This window comes from Drosophila hydei, unplaced genomic scaffold, assembly GCF_003285905.1.
Source record: "Drosophila hydei strain 15085-1641.00,03,60 unplaced genomic scaffold, DhydRS2 tig00008114-arrow-pilon, whole genome shotgun sequence".
Classification (NCBI taxonomy): Eukaryota; Metazoa; Arthropoda; class Insecta; order Diptera; family Drosophilidae; genus Drosophila; species Drosophila hydei.
In genome coordinates this window covers 3,029,226-3,053,376 of record NW_022045827.1, presented here as the reverse complement: position 1 = coordinate 3,053,376, position 24,151 = coordinate 3,029,226, and the positions used below count along the sequence as shown (strand labels likewise).

The 24,151-nt window shown below is 41.5% G+C and overlaps 2 protein-coding genes across 2 annotated transcripts; one reads left to right on the top strand and one right to left on the bottom strand.

Annotated features, from left to right (window-relative positions):
• The first annotated feature begins 274 nt into the window (after positions 1-274).
• Positions 275-1,191, top strand: LOC111599099 (peptidyl-prolyl cis-trans isomerase, rhodopsin-specific isozyme). The gene is made up of 2 exons (XM_023314640.2): positions 275-837; positions 901-1,191. Exons 1-2 carry the CDS (start codon positions 328-330, stop codon positions 1,102-1,104), a joined length of 714 nt encoding a protein of 237 aa, XP_023170408.1. The 5' UTR covers positions 275-327; the 3' UTR covers positions 1,105-1,191.
• LOC111599098 lies at positions 1,114-8,044 on the bottom strand. The gene is made up of 14 exons (XM_023314639.2): positions 7,800-8,044; positions 7,616-7,740; positions 7,345-7,555; positions 7,156-7,288; positions 6,959-7,095; positions 6,267-6,893; positions 6,011-6,212; positions 5,576-5,949; positions 4,856-5,409; positions 4,488-4,787; positions 2,771-4,432; positions 1,782-2,707; positions 1,343-1,721; positions 1,114-1,255 (listed from the first exon to the last, which is right to left on the bottom strand). Exons 1-14 carry the CDS (start codon positions 7,972-7,974, stop codon positions 1,199-1,201), a joined length of 5,862 nt encoding a protein of 1,953 aa, XP_023170407.2. The 5' UTR covers positions 7,975-8,044; the 3' UTR covers positions 1,114-1,198.
• Between the last annotated feature and the right edge of the window lie 16,107 nt (positions 8,045-24,151).

Below are 24,151 nucleotides of genomic sequence, written 5' to 3'. Positions count from 1 at the left end.
TTTTTACTTAATTATATTTGAAGCGCACCTGTGCAGTGTTAAAGGTATGCTACATACCGTTATATATAACTGCGTTTGCTTGTGTAAAGAAATGTCACAAAAAATCAATGGCACACATATATATACACATACATATATATATATATATGTCTGTGTGTGTGTCTATGTATTTGGGCTGTTGACTAGTTTGTTGCACTTAACCTAAAATTTGTAGGGCTTCTTCCGCGCTCGTAGCTTGGATCAGCGGCTTTTCAGTTTAGTTGCGTTTGGCTATTTCATCAGACTAAGTAAAATATTTTGCTTGTTTTTTGGTGGTTTTTGGGGTACATGATGAGGTTACTCGGTTGCTGCTTGAATTTACTTGCCTTGTGCGCTGTGGGTCATGCGTTGAGCTTCACTGTAACTTCGCGCATTTACATGGATGTGAAGCAGAAGAAGCAGTCGCTGGGCCGGATTACATTTGGTCTCTTTGGGCAGCTGGCGCCCAAGGCGGTGGCCAATTTTCGACACATCTGCCTGCGCGGCATCAATGGCAGCAGCTATGTGGGCGCCACGTTTCATCGGATCGTGGATCGCTTTCTGGTACAGGGCGGCGATATAATCAGTGGCGATGGCACTGGCTCCATCAGCATCTATGGCGACTACTTTGAGGACGAGGACAAGGGGTTGAGCATTGAGCACAATCGACCCGGCTACCTGGGCATGGCCAATCGGGGACCCAACACGAATGGCTGCCAGTTCTATGTGACCACGGTGGGTGCGAAGTGGCTGGATGGCAAGCACACGGTCTTTGGCAAAGTCTTGGATGGCATGGATACCATATATGCCATAGAAGACGTGAGTGACGCATGACACATATTGCTATAGGGCTAAAAAAAATAAACTTTCATTTTTAAACAGGTGAAAACCGATACGGATGATTTTCCCATCGATCCGGTGGTCATAACCAACTGTGGAGAGCTGCCTACGGAGCAATTTGAATTCTATCCGGACGACTTCAATATACTCGGCTGGATCAAGGCGGCGGGCTTGCCCGTCACCAGCTCGTTTCTAGTGCTACTCATATTCCACTACTTTTTCCGTCAACTCAACATGTATTGCTAACGACCTGTGTGGCAATTTTTTATTCACTTAATACTCAACTAGTTGCACATTGTCTGTTTATCGATTACAATAAAGCGATAAAAAAATCCAGAGTTCATCGGGCCTTGATGACGCCATGCAGTGCAATGGGCATAGTGGGTCCCATGTGGAGCTGGAATCGAGAGAGTAGAGAGAGAGAAGGTAGCAAGTTCTGAGAGTAAAGATAAAGGTATATGAGGTGTATATATATAACACTTACATCAATATATATATAATCCACAACATGTTGATTGATCGCATAGTACTTGGACTCTGGCTTAAAGTAGCCCACCATACGCATCTCAATGCCGGAGAAATTGGAATGGTATGACGTATGGACGCGTGCCAGCGTGAAATGATGCTTGTGATCGGGATAAACGGAGAGGTTCAAGCTATTATAGTATTCATCGATCAGGCGACGATCCATATTGGCTATATCACGCTGATGGATGAAATCTTCGAAATCGAATGAGTGGGCGTGCTTCAATTTGGGATTTTTATCCGCATCCAGTAAACGTTCCCACATATTGCGATAGGTCTTGTTGAAGTACTCTGGCTCTGTACACTTCTCGGCCCAAAACGTGAACTTCTTTTCGGTACTGTTGGTTGATGCAAATATTAGACTTAAGCTTAATGTAAGATTTTCCCCTGAAACCTACTGATTTTCTATGCTAAAGTCCACATAGAGACCCGGAATGCGAACAGCGGTGCGGGCTGCTGCAATCAGCTTGCCGGGTCCAAAGAAATGGAAGCGCAATTCAAAGCGACGCAAGCTATTACGTACCAGGGGACCCAGATTCAGGACATAGGCGAGCTGTTCGCAGGGCAGCGGCTGCACAGTGAAGTGTCTGGCAGTGATGGGCAGTCTGTAGCCTTGCGGCTTGTTGTGGTTGACATAGCTCTGATAAACCTTGTGATGCTGTGTTAAGAGGCTCGGATTGACGCGCAGTCGGTGCAGGTAACGCTCTGTGACGAGCATTTGGTTGAGCACCACGCCATTGGGTAGCGACTGATTGTTATTGACCAGCACATAGGTCTGCACCATCTTGAAGAGCAGTATGTCATGGTAGCGCTGACGATCACTGGGCATCTCGCTGTCGCTCTCGGAGATCTCACTGAAATCGCTAGTTATCTTTTGCTCCTGTGGTGCCTCCTCCTCCAACAAGCCAATTGGCTCTTTGTCGGTATGCGTAATGCTCTTGAATGTCTCGTAATTGTAAATCTTACGCATATAGTCGTACTCTTCTATAATCTCGGCCCTGCTCTGCTCAACCATGGGCAAGGACGTCGTTAAACTCAATATGGGCAATATACCCTGACCGCGAAGTCGGAATTGGCTATTGGCCGTGTTGTTGATCAGCACCTTAAATATGTGCTGAAAGTTCTCATTTAGGCCCAAAATGCCCGATATTTTGACCTTGTCGATGCCCAGTGGTTCCATGAACATTTCCTCATCTTGCATTATTTTGGCAAAGCCATCGATTAGTTGCCTTTCATTGCTCGCTGGTCCAGTAATAATTAATTGTAAAACATATTTGGTGACATTCGAGATGCGGATTACAGCGTTGAACGACTCGTACCAGGGCTGCGGATAAAAAGATGGGATAAGAGAAGATTGAAGAGAGATCGATTGAGTCCAAATACCAACCCGGACGTTGAGATAGATATTATCTTTTAGAAATTTAATTTTCTGCGGCAAATTGACCAGAGTCACGGACAAATATTGACTGCTTCCGCCCACGACATCCAGTTGGAACAGGGCCTTCACCTCATGCGAGCGACGAGTATGTGGCAAATGCATCAGACACTGCTTTTTCTCTACCTGCGCCACCTGTCCCGCCTTTTCGTAGAAGTAAATGAAGCGATCCGAGTAGCAGTATTCGGAGGAGGGCTCGGATAGTCGCTGGCTGGACTCAAGGTTCAGTTTACTCAAAATGTAGTTAATTGTGTGCTGGACATAGCTCGTGTCGCTGCAGGCATCGCTGTCATCGTATATGTCGGGGATTGCGTCTAGGGGTATGTGGAATCGACTATGGCTCAGATCTAGTTCGTTGAGAATCTCCTCGATTATATCGAAGATCAGGGAGTCATGCTCGTGCTCGCGGCGGAACTGGCAGCGACACTGCTGATATCGCAACGTCATGTTCTCCTCCTCCGCACAGCTAAAGTTGTACTCCAGGGTGCGTATGATGTCGGAGAGAAGTTCGGCAACCACATCGTCGGGATCATTGTCACCAATGAACACATCGGACTCCTCAATGCGCTTCCATTTGTAATCGGCTGTGGTGGTGCCATCATTGATGATATTCACATAGTAGTCGAATGGACGACCACGATCGAATAGCACCAGCTCGGGCTGAACTATATGGATTTCGGGCACCAGCACGGATAGCCGTAGATTCAGATATTTCTGCTGTTTGCCTACGGCCTGAACATTGATGCGTCCCTCGATTATTTTGCAAGCGAGTTGCTTCACTGTTGAGTTATTGAGAGTGACGAAAATTTCTTTTTGCTCCAAGGCATCGAAAGACACATTGATCTCCTTCTCAAATGCATGTTCGTACAGCGCCTTGATACGAAACGGACCCACAACCTCGAGAAGTACATCCTTAAAGGGTATATTCACTTGGCTGCACAGCATTGCTGAGCGTGTCTGCGGGCGCTGTTTCAGTGGATAACTGGCCTGGAAATCAAAGCTGAGTGACCTGCGATCCCAATTCAGCTGGCCTTCCACAAACTGTGCCTGAACTGTCAGACGTATCACATGCTTGCGTTGCGGATATTTCAGGTCCGTCACGACCAACATAAAGTCACAAAAGTAAAGGCCTTCCTCATAGCTAGTCATCATTATGTCGATGAACTCATCCGCCCGCGGATACAATTCCACGACTTTGGGTTGTATGTCAAAGCGAGCCGTCAGCGGCTGATTGACACAGGAGCTTGTCTTCTTGGCCGGATTGTAGGTGGTTAGGCGTGTCACATTCAAGCGATACGATCGAAATCCTCTATTGGTCAGTTTTACGCTGAAATGATAAGGATAGATCATGTTCATAAAATTTTCGCGGGTATCCGTAAAGAGTTGACCCGCATCTAAGCCATCGGTTATATCGGGATCAAAATATATTGGCACTCCCTCCACCAAAAATGTTATTGGTATTTCCATGATGTTATCAAACTGCAGATCAATGTATAATACGTTGTGATACAGATCTGGATCTGGAAACATTGATACCAAAGTTGTGTACATGCTCTGACCGGTCGGCGACAACTTCCCACCTCTCGTTGTGAGGTACTGAAATTCGATGTTTTCCTGGGAACAGAGAGGACAATGGTATCTGATACAAGGTCTGTCGGCGTAAACTTACCAGTTTCATGGAGAGCACCGTATTTGTCGGCGAGACATTGTCGATATATAGATAATGCTTGTGTTCTTCGCAAACCTTCAGACGAACATACACAGACATCTGCGAAATGTGTATTTCCGTGGGCAACACGTTCGCAAACAAATGAAAGGGAAACGAGTGTGGAGCGCCGACAATTTTGATGAGACCCGACAGTTTGTTGGAGCCTAGAATACGGAACACGACAAAACAATGGGCTGTCGAACGGGAATTGGAGCCAAGATAATACTTCCAATTGCCATCGCTAAAGCCCATTTCGTTTGGCTGCAAAAGGCGTTCGGCTTTCAAATTCCCCATTTTTTTTGTTCAGTGAACTCTTTATGAATACTTACAATAACATCGAAGTGTAGGAATCCACCGATATTTGAGATATTGTCGAATGTCATTTCAAAGGTATATTCCTCACCCGCATACATAATGCGCTCGGTGAGATTGACATAGCTCTCCCAGACGATCTCTGGTATGCAGCAGTTGTAATCGAACCAGAGTTTTGAGCAAAGATATTCCGATTTGATTAGCATCTTCATTTGCTGCTCATTAGAGGACTCCGAGCTAGCCACGGGCACAGCCGGACAGATCCGCACGGTCAGCGAACGATGATAGTAGCCGGCGCGATTTGGTACGATCAATATGGTTATACTACGTCCAGTATTTGGCCTGAGATAGATAATCTCGTTATCGCAATAGACTTCGGCGGGATAGCTTGGTATGGCGTTCCAGTCAAGGAATATGAAATTGTTGTGCGTCTTCATTATATTAAAGTAATTCGTATTCAAGAGACTGGTCAAAGCCTCCTGAATGACGCGTTTGTCCGTTTCCGATTTGTCGAAAATCTTCTGTTTCTTTAGATTTTTCAGCAGTTGGGCAGCCATATCAGGTATGCAATCTGTGGGACAGCCAAAGTCAACTTCAATTGACAGCAGCATAAATACCCTAATCAAGATGTAACAAAATAGCTAAGCTAGAAACATAGTTCATATGGACAGAGGCAGATGCGTTGGCCAATTTCTAATAAATTCCAGGAACAATTTAAGGACTCGCAAGCGACTTACCCATGATATCCTCTTCAAATTGAATACTATATTCGGATTCGTTGATTGAAAACGATTTCATGGATTCCGTTTCCAACTCATCAGTCGTTATTTGAATATTATCAGTCAGATCGACTTCCGCGGCCAGATCATCGTGCACTTGCTGCAATTGTTTGATGGGATCTCTGATTGTTATGGGCAACACGTCCGCCTCGCGTACATTAAAGACCAAAGGCTGTTCCAAGCCATCTTCCGTGGGCTTCACCTGCAGTGTGATGGGAACGGCCAATGGATTCATAAGGAGCATAAAACGTTTCTGTGGCACCCCAAACGGAACGTTGCCGAATTCGACCAGTTGAGGGAATGTGCGCAGCTGAATGTGTTGGCCAATGCCCCTTAAAAGAGTAGGTTACTGAGTTGCTGGCCGTATTCAGTATTCAGCACAGAGGAGCTTACTTTACGCTTACATCGTAATATAAGCCGTTCGTCACCTTGAAACGCAACGTCACGAAGAAACGTGATGGCACAATGGTAAAGAATGATAAATGGAAGATGCCACGTTCGCACGGCTGTAAGCTGAATCCCTCATCGGGGGTAACGCGCACGCCACAGATATCTTTCTCCAGACACTCCACGTATTTTACCTTGGCAACAACACCTGATCAGAGTGATATTATTTTTGGGCAAGTCGATCAACAGCTGTCTTACCGACCATCCACGTTTAAGACCTTGATGAATGCGCAATGCTCCTCGCCCAAATAGATCTTTCGAAAGTCAATTACCTTCGGAAAGATCTCCACTTCAATGCCCTTTATCTCCCCACTGAGGATAATAGAATGCGATTCTATGCACTCCATGCTATCTGAGAAACAGAGATTGATTTTGGTGAGCTCTTCGTAAGGTGGTATCTCATTGTCGGAAATTTCGTTGGAGTCGACTGGTCGAAATGATATTGCTATTTCATTGGTTGACATCGGCCTCAGTTGGTGGGGCAACTGTACATTAAATTGAATGTTAGCTGACTCGTTAAAGTTAAGAGTCTCGCTTTTGTCATCATCATCAAAATCGAATATCAAAACGCTATGCATGCTAACTGCCGATTCAATTATCTTCTGCGATATTCCAGATTGTGGAGAACCCTCGAGGGTTGCATCAAATTCGCTTTCTTTGGTATAGAACGAGGAACCCACCCACAGAGAATGAGGGCTCTCGTTGCATATAGTAAACGAGCGCTGAACTTGCTCACCAAATTTGCTCTGGCCAAAGTTTAAAAAACATCGATTAACATATACGCTCATCGATTTCGGTACATAATTGAACACTATATTCCTGGGTGGACCTGAAAAAGGAGCAACGCTCGTCAAATTAAATTAGAGCCAGCCCAGGCCGTTTTCTGATACATACTGCTTCCAAATTTGACGTTAAAGAAGCCATTGTATTCCCGCAATTTCTTCGGATCAAATTTTACCAAAACCTTGAAATAGTCTTGTGGAACTATCATGTGTTTGTTCAAATAGTGTAGGCTGAGTCCACTGAAGCTACTGCAAATTGAAAAAAAAAAACAATGTACAAATAGCTTAAAGTGCAGAGCTAAAACTTACTTTCTGAACTTGACATTTATGGGATTCTTTGTTGGATTGTATATAATCATTTCGTAATATGATTTGTCCCTGGGCACCGTGGGCGGCAGTGTTATTTGCTGCGAAATGAACGGTTCGATCAAGTCCTGCAAGACTGCGAGTGAGCTGGAGTGAGTATCCCTATCTATAGCCATGATGGGTATACTTTACCGATGATGGGCACTTCAAACGTGATATTGGGATGAAACGATTTTATGAATATGAAACGAGGTCGATTAATATGCTTCGAAGTTGTGCTACGTATATTGACTTTCACATTGAGTATTTTGTCCGTTTCAATGAAGGTATTTATTTCCTGATCATGTATGTAAATTGATGTATCGCTGGGACTATCCGTAGTGATCAAGATCTTGCGCGGATACTAGAATGAGGCACTAGCAGATAGTGTGAAACATGAAACCTTTGTCTGTATTATACCAACCAGTCCAGTGTTCCGAATCGTTAGCGTTAAGCCGTATAAGGAATTCCTTCGAAACGGTTTCCTTTGTATCATCAAACGCGGCGTAATATGCAGACTTTCCACCAGGTTTACGTACTCCATATAATCTACGATGTCAAATAATGTAGCACAATTTGGAAAATGGCTTTAATGGATTATCGCTTACACTCTTTGCTAATGCAACAGCCATAGTAAATCGAGTGATTCATATGAACCGATGGCGGAGGCACTGGCTGATCTGTTTCCGTTAAATATGTATCCTCATAGACGTCCTCTTCAACCCCCATCGAGTTTACAGATACCGAATCTGGCCTGGACACGCGCGTCGAGTGCGAGTCCATTTTTATATTATTAGTTCATTCAGATTCTAAACCTAATATTTGTATATACTATTTGTCATCTCAAATATGTTTACTATATTATCGAATTGTTCTCCATGCCAATCAATTATACGAGAAATGAAGAGGGTTTCTCATAAAGTCTTACATCGACTGTCTTTTCTATATATCTATTATATTCTTAAATTCTGAACACGGAATTGTGTGTCATCCATTTATCCAAAGACAAGTGCATGCACACCCATTTTTATATTTTTTTGGCAAATGCAAAGACAATCTCATATTACGTATACGCCCCGCTGTTGTTTGGGAAAACAATTTCAATTTGGCAAAACTCAACGCAGCGTGTGACCGACAAAATGTCGAACGTATTGGGCAGGCTAAAGACAGACGGACAGACAGACCAGAACGTGTCTGCCAAGGAGGCTGCAGCACAACAAACATGCAATCGCAGTCGCTGCCGCAGTCAACCGCAGCTGAGCAGAGCAGCTGCCAGTGCCGAAACAAAGTCGTTGCGAACCGTATTTATTTGCTGTTGCCGTTCCGTTGATCGGTTCATTCCTGCATTTGGCAAAAAGGCAAAATGTCCTTTTGTGCAAAATTAATGATATGGGCCAGCCCACAGCTATCGGGGCGGGGTTCGAGGTGTTGGGGGGCCTGGAAAGATGTGCGGTTACGTTGGTTCGACTGGCCTCGTCTATTGCCATTTTTATTGTCAAACGGACGCAAGTAAAAAATTGGCCCCAAAACCAATGCAACCGCAAAGCGAACAAAGAAAATTGAAAACAAGGCGAGGCAAGGCAAGGCCAGGCAAAAGGATATGCGCTGATGCCAAACTATTTTGCATGTGTTGCCACGCCTGTGCCCAGCCGCACGGCAACATTACTTCACCTCTTGTTTGTGCAGCCATGCTGTGGGCGGGCTTCAGCTCGTCGTCCTTCGCACTCGTCCAGTGTTTATTATCGCCGGCAAAGCGCTTATAAATCACGCCACTTCACAAGCACCCGAAGCAACAGCAGCAGCAGCAGCGGCAGCACCAGCTTCGCCTACAGTCGGACAAAAAGCGCCCAAGGACTCTGAAGCACAGATAATGGAAGGCCACTGTCCACACATGTCAGTTGCGGTGTCGGTCGCTCGTTGGGGCATAACAAGATAGCCGAAAATTGCAGCCTTTCAATGCATGCGGCAAGCAGGCAAATGTCGCTAGCAAGAAATATCTACTTCTACTCCCACGGCTATTATGACAAAGAGCTGCGGCTTCTGTTCATGCGCCTTAAAGGCTCGTATAAGGAAATAACTGAAAACTGCCTAAACTTCTGGCCTAAATAGTCTATAGAGAACTCAGCTTTAACTTAAGCTACCTTGGGGTAATTTGATAATTTGATATATTCTAGAGGCAATTTTTGTTCGAACGCCTTTGCTACTTACACAAAATTCCAATCGATTTATTTATAAAGAAATCTTGCTGCTATTGAGAGTTTAAGAAGTTGCCCTACCTCGACTTTCACATTACTTCAAGAGTCCGCTCCGTTCCTCTTTTATGTCTCAATTAACTTTCAGTCTTATCAAAAGATTTTCTTTGTCTTAGAAAAATAGTCAAGTCTCTTTGCCAGCTGAGATCAGAAAGGAAATTCTCTTTTATGATTTGATTAAGTGCTGCTTGGATCAGCTAACAAAAGTAAATTCCTATAAAAAGTTTAATAGAGTCTACAGTTCTTGCCAGTTCATAACTCTTCTTCATGCGGGTTATTAAAATTTGATAGACAATCCTATTGCAGCTTGAGACTGCCTACTTCCGTTCACTTTTCAACTCTATTATTTTATTAAGTGGTAATTTATGCCTATGCCATTGTCGTCAACAGCAGTCGCTGTCAATTGAATGTGCTTAATATGAGAATTCTTGAGGCGCTGACATTTCTGTGGCATTATTATAGACCGGTTGCGAGTAGCACTGGGAATGAAGCGTCCAAGTTTTTATGTTCGTCCTTTTCCGGTTTGGTTTTTACGATTTAGCAACTGTTTGGGCGAGTTCTAAAAAGTCAACTTCTGCCTGCCCTGGCCAACTAAAGATGATATCAGGCAATGTACTAGTCAAGTGCCGGACTAGCCAAGGTAAGTTCTCTTCATTTTGGTTGCACTAGCAAAAAATAAAATACGAAAAAAATAAAGTAAACCCAAAATGTGAACGAGGTTTTTATTTGTCCGGCTTATGTGGTCCTTACGACTGTAAAGTGGCAATTCTTTAACAATTTATGTTTGCCAGGCCAAAGTCGAGTCTCTGTGTGTGTGCCAGGAATTGGGCCTGCAACAGCTGACGGCAGCTGCTGCCCCCTGGTTAGACCCTCGACAACGGCGCTGTTGAAGGGTTCGCTTCTGGTTTTTTTTTATATATTTTGTTGGGTCCGTCGGCTGTGAAATTTTCGTGAATTTATGAGCACTTGAGAGCAGGCGCCAACGCCAGGGGCTGCGTTGTCCTCGTCCGCATCCTCGTTCTGGCGACTTTGTTGGCCTAATATAAATTTCAACTTGAACAACAACAGCGCTTGGTCCAGGTCCTGGCAACATTTTAATGCGCGTCGTGGCTACTCTTTTCATTTTTGTAATGCCCTGTACCGATTTGGTGAATGGGGTGTATTGGCTAGGTAATATAATAGAAGCATTTATGAAACTATAAGTTCATGATTTGCTGGGGGTAGCCTCAGAATTAATTGATTGCTCTTTTAGATGTCTCTCTCGCTCTCTCTCTCTCTCTCTCTGTCTGTCTCTCTTTGTCTGTCTCTCTCTTTCTGTCTCTCATTTTCTCTCTCCAATTATTATAATGCCACCTCGTTGCTTTCACAGGGTATCTCTGCGTTGGTCACTCTCACTCACACCTTGTTTTGATTTTCTTTTATACTTTTTTTTTTTTTTGGGTATTTCTAAGTGGCAGCAGCCGCGCAATAAAACGCTCTTGCGAATGCTTTGAAAGGATTGCGGCCAAAATGTGTGAGGGCTCGTAAATTGTAGACGCAGAGGCTGAGGCCGAGGCCGTGGGACGAACCGTTTGGCGTCGCATAAAAATTAGTTTACGTGGCACATAATTTTACATTAATTTCATTTCAAATGACCCAGCCGTACTCTTAGCTAGAACAGTACATGATGTGTGTGTGTGTGTGCCGCACACATACTCGAAGAGCTAAGAGCCGGCACTGCTTGCCAAAAACCACTTTGCCACATTTTAAAGTATCTGTCACATAAAATGCACACAGACTGTTGCCGGTGGCCACCAAGGAAGAAAAGCGAGCTAGTGGGAGGAGGCGGCTGGAGGCTAAGCAAGTTGCAACAAAATATTTTGTTTTTCTACAGCTGCTGCTGCTGCTGTTGCACACTCAAAAAACAGCCAAGCAAACAAAAACGAAAGAAAAACAAATGCTTATAAAATGATAAGTTCCGCTGCAACAAGAACTCGACGTCAATGTAGACGCTGATGGCGATGTCGACGACGACGTCGACGCCGACGTCAACCCAACTGACGACGCAAACGTGGCAGTGAAGTCAAGTGAAATGGACGAGCAACTGCTGCAACCAAGACAACAGCAACTGATGAAGAAGAAGAAGGAGTAGCAGCAGCAGCAGCAGCTATAAGACTATCAAAAACCTAAACAAACATGTGAAAATAGTTGACTAAGCCTTGATGAAAACTGTATACCCTGACTTGTCAGATAGTCTAAATAGCTATATATGTTTAAGTATTATAAATAAATATTTATTTATTTTTATATATATTTTTTTTATATAAGATTTACTAAGTGCTGATTTATAGAATTATATAAGCTGCTGGTTATACCTGGAGCTGTGAAGACTTTCAGCCTAAATCTTTAAAAATTTTAGTCTAGATCATTAAACTGGTGGTACGCTGGTTATATCAGTTCAGCTTTCTTATTTCAATGACTCATATATTTGTAACAGGTTTTATAGGCACATATCATTAAAGTCACACAACAAAATTCTGTCTTATAGCAATTCTTGAGTTTTGATTAGACCTAGCTGGGAAAAGCCATTCTAAGGTATACCAAAGTGAGAGCCTTTGCAGCATATTTTATGCACAGTCTCAAAAAAATGCAGCGTATCTAAAGAGAAAACAAAAAACATTATCGTTGTCAACGTCAGCGTCGATGTGCTGAGGAAATATTTTGTGTGAAATTATTGCGGCTGTTTGTGAAGGGAAGAGCAGCGCTAGAGGCAGCGGTGCAGTATAGGACCCGAGTGCAAGAAGAAGAGCACAAGTTGTATTATAAAGGATATGTTATAGCTGACATGCCGGGTTGGCAGCCATGCAGGCAGGGCAGGCATGGCTGTTGCCACAGGCAACCATGAATGCCCGCCCACAGCGCGTATACGTAATATTTGTAATGTAATGCATATGCCACGCCCCCACTTACTGCTTTGCCTGCAGGCCGTACGCAATTAGCGTGACAAATTACTTAGCCCATTGGGCCCAACCGCAGGCCCCAAAAACCAAAATGGCCCCAAGCGCTGCAGTCGCTGCCACTGGCAGTGGCAGTGGCAGTCGATGTCAGTTAATATAAATGAAAACTCATTAAAAATTTACAACTGATTGACTGCACAATTTGCACAGAAATAACGCACAATTTTGACATTGTTCAGCAAATGGGCACGCGGCTGTTGTCAAATGATGCAGCACAGCGGTCAAAGCGAATAAAATGGCAATAGTAGCCTAGATCCCAAGCCCCCACCAGAACCAAAGCCAGAGCCAGAGCCAGAGCCAAAGCCATAGAGCGACCTCCGACCATCGGTCAGTGCAATTTATGCTAATGCTCGTTAGTGAAATCAAACAGCAACAGCAGCAACAGCAGCAGCAGCGGCAGCACTACAACAATTATGTAAACAACAGGGCCGTAAAGCAAACTACGTGTACAAAGCGTCTGCCAGAGCGACTGACTGACAAACTGCTGCAGCGGACACACGGACGCACATAGCGAACATGTTGGCAAGAACACATTTCTGCAGCTGTTGGACAGTGGGCACGAGAGCCAATGACTATTTAGATGTCAGCAAAGCGAGACGGTTTCCTTTAGGAGTAATATATAATATAACTAAATAAATTTATTAAGCATTTAAGAGCTGCACACAAAATCGCTTTTCATACATTTTCCACAGATGGAGTTGATTAATAAATAAAGCATACTCAAAGACGTCTGAGTATAAATGAATTTAGAATGATGAAAATCTAAAGAAATATCTTCTTTTTCTCTATGTAAATATAAACCACTTTTTATAAATTTTAAAAATATTTTATGCTAAATTGAAAAGTTTTAGACTTTTCATTAGCACATTAATAACTATAGAGCTCTTACGCCTAAGAGAATGTGCCTGATTCGTATATGTTCAATTATTTTCCACTCGTATCAACTCAAGTTGTAGGCAATTTGAGCTAATTAATGAAGCTCGTTAGATATGTGGATCCACTTATCGTTGCCGTTGTCGGTTTATGTGAATTGGAATATGTTTCTCAGGGCGAGTAATAGGGCACAATCGATTGATTTGATGTTGGGGATGGTCGTAAATTCCTATGCTCTCCGCAGTCTACTGGAAGGCGTCAGGAGGTGGCAGTCAAGGCCTTGTTCATGTTTTGACCTCAATCATATGATATATCAGCTAGCAATTGTGTCATATCATTAGGCTTCTGCAGACATCTCGATTTTGTAGCTATATCTTGTCATAAGAAATCAATCAAATGATATCAAATGATCAATTAATATAAATTCACTTTTGTCATATATAAAATACTTAAAATTGATGTCTGATATGCAATATAATATCAGTTAGCACTTCCGATACCATTTCTAGTTTCAGCGGGCCATGTGCGGCGTGGTCACTTGGCCCACTGTGTTGCATCAGTTGCACAATATATGTATATTGACGCATATATTGCCAGTGACAATTAATCTGCTAATTGCCAATTTAAGCACGTAAACCAAACACAGGCGGCAGCAACGACATCGACTGGGCATCACATGACATAAGGCTGGACTAAAGGGGCGGTCGTGTGGGCGTGGTTGCACGGTTGAGTAGCTGGCAGTTATATAGCCGAGGCAACGATTTGAAAAGTTTGCGGGTGGCAACAATCGCTGCAACTGCAACTGCCACAGCAACTGCATTTGATTTGTAGTCTGAGTTATGCGCAGGACATTTGAGGACCTCTGCAAATTGGAGCTAATGAAAGTCAACAAGCAGCCGGGCTTTGATGCTGCCGAACGTAGCAATCGGCACACAGTGCGTATGAATAATCAGCCAGCACACTCGTAAATACATAAATTAGTTTTGCCGTTGACACGCCGATTTGATTTACAGCTCGATGCGCCCTTTGCCAGCAGCGACTTCGCATACAGTCCCATTCACAGCATCTCGCATCCTTCGAGCTTTTCATACAATGGCTGCCTAATGAGCACGCTTCACTTTTCCGCTCTTTTTCTCTCTCTCTTTTGCATTGAGGCTATGTGCTTGGAATTTTTCACTAAAACAGTTTTTTTCTTTGCTATATTGAAAAATTTCAATTTTAGTTTTGGCCTTTCAAAGCGACTCTAGCTAAATGCGCACCATTGTTCGGCTTGACGTGCAGTTGGGCACGCGTCTCCAAGTCCTTGTGCGGGAACTAAGTTATTTCTTGAAGGCAAAAAAGGGCGCTTGCAATAGTCTAGCAATTGCCGCAGCTCATTAAATTCAAGCAAGACGAAATAACTACCAAAAGAGTAAACCACAAAAGCCTTTTACTTGCAATACTCTGTTTTGGTCTAGGGATAATGGGATGTATTTGGGTTTTGAGATGTCCTTTTTCTTATATATCTTCTATCTCCTATCTCCTATCTCCTATCTCCTATCTCCTATCTCCTATCTCCTATCTCCTATCTCCTATCTCCTATCTCCTATCTCCTATCTCCTATCTCCTATCTCCTATCTCCTATCTCCTGTTTCCCATCATCTATCTCCTTCTAACTTCCATCTTCTCTTGTTCATTCTCTTTTCTACAGTTTTTCCAACTGTCCCCGAAGCTTCTTCACTTATAAACAGTGTATCCCAGCAGTCGAATACTATTTGCTTGCAAATGTAATTGGCTGGCAGTTTTTGCTTTTTGGCAGCAATTGAGACACAAAGAGCATCATTGTCAACTTCGTGGACGTCATTTACCACATTCAAAATGCCATTAAAAGCATACTAAAATTAATTTGTAGCAATTAGTTGCGAATTGCAAGAAACGCAAAACGAAACAAAAAAAAAAAAAACAAAAAAAACGAAACAAAGCGAAATAAACGAAGCAAAAGAGCCACAGAAATTGTTCGCTGAACATTTTTATGTGTTTTTGTGCGCATCTAGGAAACTGTCTATAGAAATGTTTTCGGGCCAAAATCATAAAAACGGGAACAACCCAAAAGGACCACAATTAGAACAGCGTACCAGAAAAAGGAGGGGGTGCCCCGGGGCGACGTGGAGCATGGGTCGTGGATCGTGGGGCTTGGGGCGTGCGGCGTAGTCGAGCATAAATAAATGCTGTGTTATTTTTGGCAATTATTTTCACATTCGAGTGTCTGTCCTGCAATGGAGCTCATTTGTAATTTGCAGCCGAAAAATGCTCGCATTGTGCTCAGCTGTTGCCCATTGCTCGCATACCCTGTACACATTGTTAACTGGAAGGGTGTATCGATGGGCTGTGCATAGGAGGGAGTTGAAGGCGAGCAGATTTAGCAAGAGATATTAAACAGTAGATAGAAGAGAAAGGAAACAGATAGAAGATTCTTTTGACAAGATTACAAAAGGAAACTTTCTCTCATTTCATTTCAGTGCAGCTGCGTACTTTCTTATATGATAAAATGATTAGCTTGAATATACTTTTTCTTAAGTTTTCTATCATTGCACTTCTTAGAAGATAAGTAGCCGTTAAGAAAGCAATATGGCCAAAGCCCTTATAAAAGTACCCTTTTCCGTTTTTCTTACTTAGCTTACAGGGTAGTTGCTTAGTCTATCACTCCCCACATATACATTCGTACATGCTGTTTTTGTTATTCTGCGACTGCCGCCATTAATTAGCCTCCTTGTCGGCCTCAGTCAGCGCCAGGCGAGCGATAGACATCTTGGTGCCAGCATTTGTCTTGGAAATGAGAATGCGTGAAGGGCATCAGAGCTCTTTATATGGAGGAGATGGGTATAAAAGGATGATGTGAATGTGAGGGTAGCAGTTAGGTGGCGTATGACACATGTTGTCAGCGTGCTCATCTTTCTTGTTGCTGCCGCTCCGACTGCTTCGACTACTATTTTCGCCGCTAATTGGAAAATGTCACAATTTATTTTATTTTTATGTTTAATTGGATTCTGCTTGGCAAAGTTTATCGGCCCCACACCGCCTCCGCCTTCACCTCAGCCATGACTCGTCGCCTAGGTACGATGCATGATAATTTTCTTAATTTGCGCGCCCTGATGAGCTGGCAGATAGATGGGACTAGATAGCATATATGCGACGAAGACAGAGCAAGAAACCGAAACTTTTTCCATTTTGCTGATGGCATGTGTACGTGTAAAAGTTCAACCACTGCCACGAGGACACCGGCACTGCTCACAAGGACGAGCACTCTTCAAAGGTGCAAATAAAGTAAATTATTAGTTTCTTCTTCTACTTTTTGTTCTTCTGCTTCATCTTCAGTTGCCGATGCGGATGCGAATGCTGCTGCTGCTGCTACTGCTACTTGTGGATTTCCGCTTCAATTACTGACGCAGCTCGCATAAATTTCACTTGACAAACTTGTCTGATAGTTGCCAGGTAGACAGAGAGAGAGAGAGCGATGGGAGGTAGAAAGAGACACGTATAGATAAACATCTGTTTGTACGCATTGCCAAATTAAGAGCTTCCGCTCAGCGCCAAATGTAATTCTCATTACTTTAGTCGAAGACCGTTTCGTTTGCCCGTGCAAGCTTTTCTCTGCTCTGCTAAGTAAAATAGATAAAGTATTCAATTTCTTTAATATTGCTGGACAAACAGTTTAAGATGAAATGAGAGATCTTATTGGGAGAGAGAGACATTATTATAGCTAAAGAGATAAATAAGAAATGATTTCGATTTAAAAGTCAAAATGTTCTGGCTTTCTTCTTTTTATGAAAGGCTTATTTGTCAGGCATATGAATAATTTATTTCTTCAGTTTTAAACCTTTATTAAACATACTTCAAAAGGTTCCTTTTGGTCATCTGTGTACTCAGATATCGTGTTCGTCTTATTGACATGCAACTCACCATTTATCTGGCACCATTTATATATAATAAGCCAAAATATTCTTTACTCCCACAACTCTTTATCATAATATGTGCTTCACTCTGCTAAACAGGATTTTATGCAGCGTCTAAAGAAATCTTGAAATCGCTTCGATCTAATTATGACTAGCGACACCTACTTTAAAGTGCGTCACGCTTTGCCTTAAACGCACGCATCAAAAGTGGCATTAATTAGCCTTACCTTAATGCAGCAGCTGATATATATATATATATATATATATATATATATATATATATATATATATATATTTATATATATACATGTACATGTATTTGTGCCTTTGCGAGTGTATTCGAGTATATCTGTCTAATAACCCAGAGGTGTTTGCTACGCGCGTGTGTGCTGTATTATAGCAGCTCCGGCATAATTTCTAATTAACTTTTTGCTGTAAAGAGCCAAAGACGTAAGTGAGGTAAGGCAGCGAGCTAAGAAGTGTGGGAAGCGCTGTGTTGTTGCCACTGAAATCCCTTTAGCACGTCATCATAAAAATGTTTTGCCAACACATTTACGGGTAGCCTCTTGGGTGCATGCTGATGAGCGGGGCGGGGTGGGCTGAAATGCGTAACAAATGAAGTAAAGAAATATGTACGAAAATAACACACACACACACACACACACGCACACCCACAGAGCAAACAAAGAACGAACTCAAAATGGTAATAAAAACAACAACACCTGTAAACCTGGTTGCTATTCTTGTTGTTGCTGTTGTCGTTGTTTTTGTTCTTGTTTTTATGCGTTAAGTCATTAAAATGAAAATTTATTATGCGCCCCGTGCGCAGCGGCCACTACGCGCCATGCCACGCTTACAGCCTATGCGGCGTATACGCAACGTCATATCTCATTAAGCTGCTGTTGCGGCTGACGCTGACGCTGCTGCGGCTGCTACTGCTGCTTCTTTCCACTGCCTAAATGAAGCCAATAAAGCTTTTTATCTTCCAGCAGACGTGATTTATTTATATGCCTGAGAAATTATACTTAAAGCCGCCTTTGATTTCCGAAACCAAAGCCACCTGCGCGTATCACATGTGAAAAGAGCTTAAAATAAACCGAAAAGAAAAACACAAATGCCGCACCAGAATATCTGAAGGTCATTTATATTTACTGTAACGAGCTCTAAAAATAATATCGTAATTTGATATTAAATAGCAGTCAGTTAGCAAGGGGAGACACTGATTTCGTGCAGCATTTCTATTTCTATATAAATGTTGCTTAAGTCAATGCAAATCAGTTCAAGATACTATATGCTTAGTCTATTTGCCTTTTCAGCTGATGCTAACTGTGACTGATATGCTATTCGGCACTAAAGGCCAAAACGAAAATCAATCTTCGGCTTAGAATAATCAAAAAGATGCGCTGTAAGGACGAAAGAAGTTTGCGAGTTATAGCCAGAGAAAAGGTATAAAAGGTATATATATACACTCACATATCTCACATATCATTACAAATATAAATCTCTTGCAGCTTTATGATGAATAAAATTGTCATTTCATAGTCTTTCACATATTATCATCAATAGTTAACTACTCTCAGAGATCATGTCATGTAGATCTAAGTTTGGGGATTGCTTTAATAGAGCATTTCCATTATTATACATCATGCAGTTGTTTCCCTTCTTAGAATTTACACACTTTTATATTGTCTAGCAAGCGAAATCTCTCACTCAAAACAATATATACTCTAACAAAGTTTTCATGCAGTCGCTAGTTTTTCCCATTTTCGCCCAAATCCATGGCAGACTTTGTTTTATTCAGCTGAAATCCGTTGCAGACTCTTAGCCAGTAGCCGCCTCCATTTGCAACTGAACAGTTGTCGTTGTTGTTGTTATGTTTTGTTTGCATTTGCTGAGATTTGCCGGCGTTACCAGACCTCGCTTAGATGTGAATCTTGAACAGAGTGTGTCGACGACACAAAGCGCTGCATAAATCCAATGCCACGCCTCGGCCTCAGCTTCGGCTTCGGCTGCTGCCATTGTCACTTGCTCTGCCCAAAATACGGCCAGAATAACATACAAGAGGCAACACACTTACACACACACATACACCGTTTTCTCTCTGTGCTAAATTAAAAATTTTGCACAGCGATAAAAAATTGAGCAAAAAACAAAAAAAAAAAAAGACTTCGCTGGGGAAACATAAGATTCGCAGTCAATTTTCTTTTATGTGGCAACTACTCACACCACAGCACGGTTACACTCACGCGCATAAGTATACGCATACGCGTGTCTCTCATTTTTATAGCGCCAAGCATATTTTTTGACTGGGCATATGTTTCCTCCGTCTCTATCTCTTTTTTTATGCCATTTCTCTTTTATTTTTAAGTGTTCATTTGTTTTGGTGTCAGCCTAGGTGTGTGCCTGTATGTGTGTGCGTATTTTTAATACAGTTTTGCCAAAAGTTATACAACGCCAAGCAAAAAAAAAAAAATATTACCAGGCGGTCCTTATCAGCACACATCAAGAGTGTTTTGCTCGATGGGACTTTGGGGAGCAACTATGAGCATGGTTGTGTGTGTGTGTGTATGTGACAGTGACTAATAAAAGCGCTCGCATATATGGCCACTGTGTTCCGTTTTTTCCCTTTTTTCAACCCCGCAAAAGCAATATAATAGTCAAGCAGCGGCGCTTGTGTAATATGCATACAATATTTTCATTTTACCATTTTATTTTTTTCACAGTTTTCATTTGTTATTGCAAAAGCAACAATAACGAAAGTTTTGGCAGGGCATACCGTAAGTTTAATACCCTCTCAGGAACAGGAAATTTGTATGGAATGACGTATGCCAATGCCTTAACTGTGTAAGACTGTATATATTAATGTGGAATGCTGGTTTATAAGACCCAGGAGAATATTTTGTAAATATAGAAAATACTGAAGTAGCTGCTTTTTAACTAATAATATTATCTAATTCACATGAAGCAGATATATATTTTTTAATTATGTATTAATTTAATTATTAATTTTTTATTTCAATATTTTAATGTTTTTTATATATTTACAATAATTTTTTTGAATTTTTGTTGTCATTTTTATAAATAGTTTTTACGTGTTTTAATCTTTTTTACATATGAATTTCAAGACATAAACGTACAATATTTTAAGGAGTTGCAGAGCTACAATATGTTTTTGAAATACCTATACATACAATAATCCCTAAATATATGAGCTGACTGACCCAGATAAATCTATAAAATTGCCAGTATTCATTTAATTCTTATTTTAATTAAATTTTAACACCTCTACAAAATTCTTAACAAAATAAACACGCTTTTGATGACATTTATTATTTATATACCTCTAACTACTGCAATGCGTTGCAAAGTGCCTTGGAATACTGTTAAGCCCTTCGCCAGTCTATATAAAAGTAAATGCTGCCACTCTGCTGTTATCTCACTTGTCTGCCGTTCAGGCGGTTGGTCGCTTGGTCGAACAAATATCCTCTATAGCTCCTGCCTGGCCCATACACACGCAGACACACTGAGAGCAAATAAACTGCTCATAAAGCAAAAAAAAAAAATTGGTAAAAACAACAAAGCAAAGGCGTAAGAGACCAGTTGTGGTAATCAAGAGAGTGGGAGCGGTAGATAGGTGGGGCAAGGGCCTGAAGAGAAGCTTGCAGTGGGGGCAGGAGGCATGCGACTTAATCTCCATCTAAACGCAATGGAGTCGTAATAACAACAGAAAGCAAATAAAAATACAAATATATATCTTTATATATGTATATATATATGTATAGATATATATGTGTGTGCGAAGACACACACACACATATACATATATGGGCACACTCATAGTTTACGTTTTGCCACTTCATTTTCTACGCTTCCTTCTTTCATTTTTTTTGTTGTCAAGTTTACTTTTTGACTCATCTTTGTGTTGGTTATTGTTGTTGTTGTTGTTTTTGTTGTTGTTTTTGTTGTTGTTGTTGTTGTCTTTGCGGTGTTTGTTGCGGTTGCTGACAGCAATCGTTGGAAAAATGGTCATTTTGAGAGTGTGTTTACACACTGTTCCGATGACACAGAGAGGGCATATTGCTTCTATTGCTGCTGTCAGCTAAGTACATATATAACTTGATAAAAACTAATGAATGTTTCAAATTTTGCTTTAAATACTACAACATCTTATCCGTCTAAAAATCTTGTATCAACTGGCCAACAGAGCATCCCGTAGTGATTAATTTTCTGCAGCAATGCTAACTTGTATTTTTTCTAATGCAGCTCACCGCTAAAATGATTGTTGGGGCTGCCTCTATGAGAATATGGTTCTCTAGTGTGCCATAGGTGTAGTGTGTATGTGTGTGTGTGTCTGTGTTAGTACACAACCCCAGCCTAAGTATGCGGAGCGCGTGTGCAGTTGCTTAGCTGATTAGCCCACTTGGGTGCCATTGCTGAGCTTCATTTGCTCCGTGGTCCGCCTTGTGTCCTGCTATTAAGTATGGACATACGACATATGTATGTGTGTGTATGTATGTGTGTGTGTGTACAATTTTATTTTTTCATTGCTCACTCATCCTGTGACTAGAAGTCCTCGCCACATGCCCACAAATATGAGCGTATTGGGGACAACAAAGGACTCAATATGCTAGCCATTTGTTGTCTGCTGTCCTGTAATTATAGAGTGCCGCTGGGCATATTGACTATTGCAGCTAATGACAGGTATGGCAAGTTGTACCTGAGATTACAATTTTTCTTCTATCGATAAAAAATAGCGGATCGTTGTAAGTTATAATATCGATAATCGATCATTTCGATAGTCAGTAAGCCAAGATTTTTAATATATTTTCTACATTTTGGTTTCATATTGTTCATATTCGATAGTGACGCTGGCAATAACAACAACAGAGTTATCGATAGTTGAGGGGCAACTAGATTGGCAATGCTGTTTGTTTTTATAAAATATTTATTATCGATAACACTTAAAGTAAAATTTATAAGAGGATCATTATGAATAGTTGGTAAGTATTTTAAGGCTATAATATATGATCGATAATTTCGATAGTCAGTTGAATATTTCATTTAATTTTACAAAATGCAGCTTAATGATGATAAGCCTATCGAAAGTGATAATACTAATTGATTTTTTATAAGTAGACAGTACATTTCTTCAAGTTATCGACAGGCTGCCAAGGCTTCCCCAACTTCTGCTATCCTCACTTTTAGCACAGCATAGAGTATACGATAATCTGTAAGCTCTTAATGTGTGTGTTTGTTTTTTTTGCTTGTTAGCTTTTGCTTTGTGCTTGACAGGTCAACAGACAGTCACACATTTCTTTTCAGTCTGCACACTCCCCACTGCGCCGCTGCTGTCGCTGCTGCTGTTGCTGCATCGGTTGGACTTCAATTTTGTGGTTCTCTGGCCAACTCTAATTTGGCCATTACCTACGTTGATTAGCTCGTAAAATGTGTTTGTTACTCGAGTCAACTTGAGTGGCAAAGCGAAAAGGGACTGTTTCCAGGTCATTTAATTCAAAAGTCATATGCTGACCTAATTGAATCCCAAATCAGCATCGCAGCCAGGCAGCAGCAGCTCGGACAATGTAAGCCAGTGTGCACATCGGCATAATTTAATTAAATTATGAGCTTGCGTAGCAAAAGGACAAATCACATTTTGATTTCGGCCACATACGAAAGTTCCAAGGGCTCCTTATGATTGCATAAAGTAGTTGATTGCTTTAAGGATTTCTAGTAGTTCTAGATTACCTAACTGTCGAAAGTAAGGATATTCTGCCATAATAAACAGCTCATGGATAGGGGGAGCTCTTGATTTTGTTTGAAATGAAAAACTAGTTTGGTGAAAATTTACATTTTATATTAAGGCCATAGACAAACGAGAACGGTAAAAGTATGCAATTTTGGCAACAGCTGCTGCTGTTTTTTAGCTAAATCACTTTTTAAGCACTGTAAACTATGGAGGCCAGGGCTGCTAAGCCAAAGGCAGACAGCAAAATGAATTAAGCTAAGCAAATATTTTAATTTTTGTTTTGTATTTCTATTCTGCGCTTATGTGGACATATGATGGTTATATCTATTCTTTGAATTACACTAATAAAGTGAATATATATAGAGGATCCTCAGCCCTCAGATTTACGAGTTGAAAATAAATAAATATCAGTCGAAACCCAAATGTTAACTAGACTCAAGCAAAGTTCAAGGGGAATCTCTTTCGGAATCGATTGTATTTGCTCCATAACTTACAATATGACACATCATGACATAATGGCATATTCTAGTAGCCTGCAGCACAGTTGCCTGTTACGCTCCATAAGCCCATCGTGCAACACACGTCGTATACGCAATGCGCTGAGATGCTATTTAAATGGAAACGATTAAGCGACATCAATTAAAAAGAGGACATCATTTCGATCCATGACTGAGCAATGCTGACAGGAACAAGCCCTGAGAATACATAAATATACATGGATATACGTAGATATATTGTCGAACGTCGACTGGGGCGTACACTCATGAATATTCATTCACTATTTATGCAAATGGGCATTACGCACACTTTTGATAATGTGTCGCGTTTTAATTATGAATTAATTGCGAATGATTTCAACATCATGCATTTTAATTGACATGCCATACTGAGCGGGTGTGTGGGTGTGCCCATCTATAAGGTGCAGCTATGCCCTTATGGTCTACACACACTCATACACACACACAATAGCTGGGCGGGACACACACATAATTTATCAGACGTCAGTTTTTGGTGGGACAGCCGACTCCATTGTGGTCGCTGCTCGTTTCAATCAATTTCATTCGTTATCGTTATTGACATTTTGTAATTTAATCGTGTGCTTTGTCGCATACGTCACACACACACACACACACACACACACGCAGAGGCAGACTCGTGCAC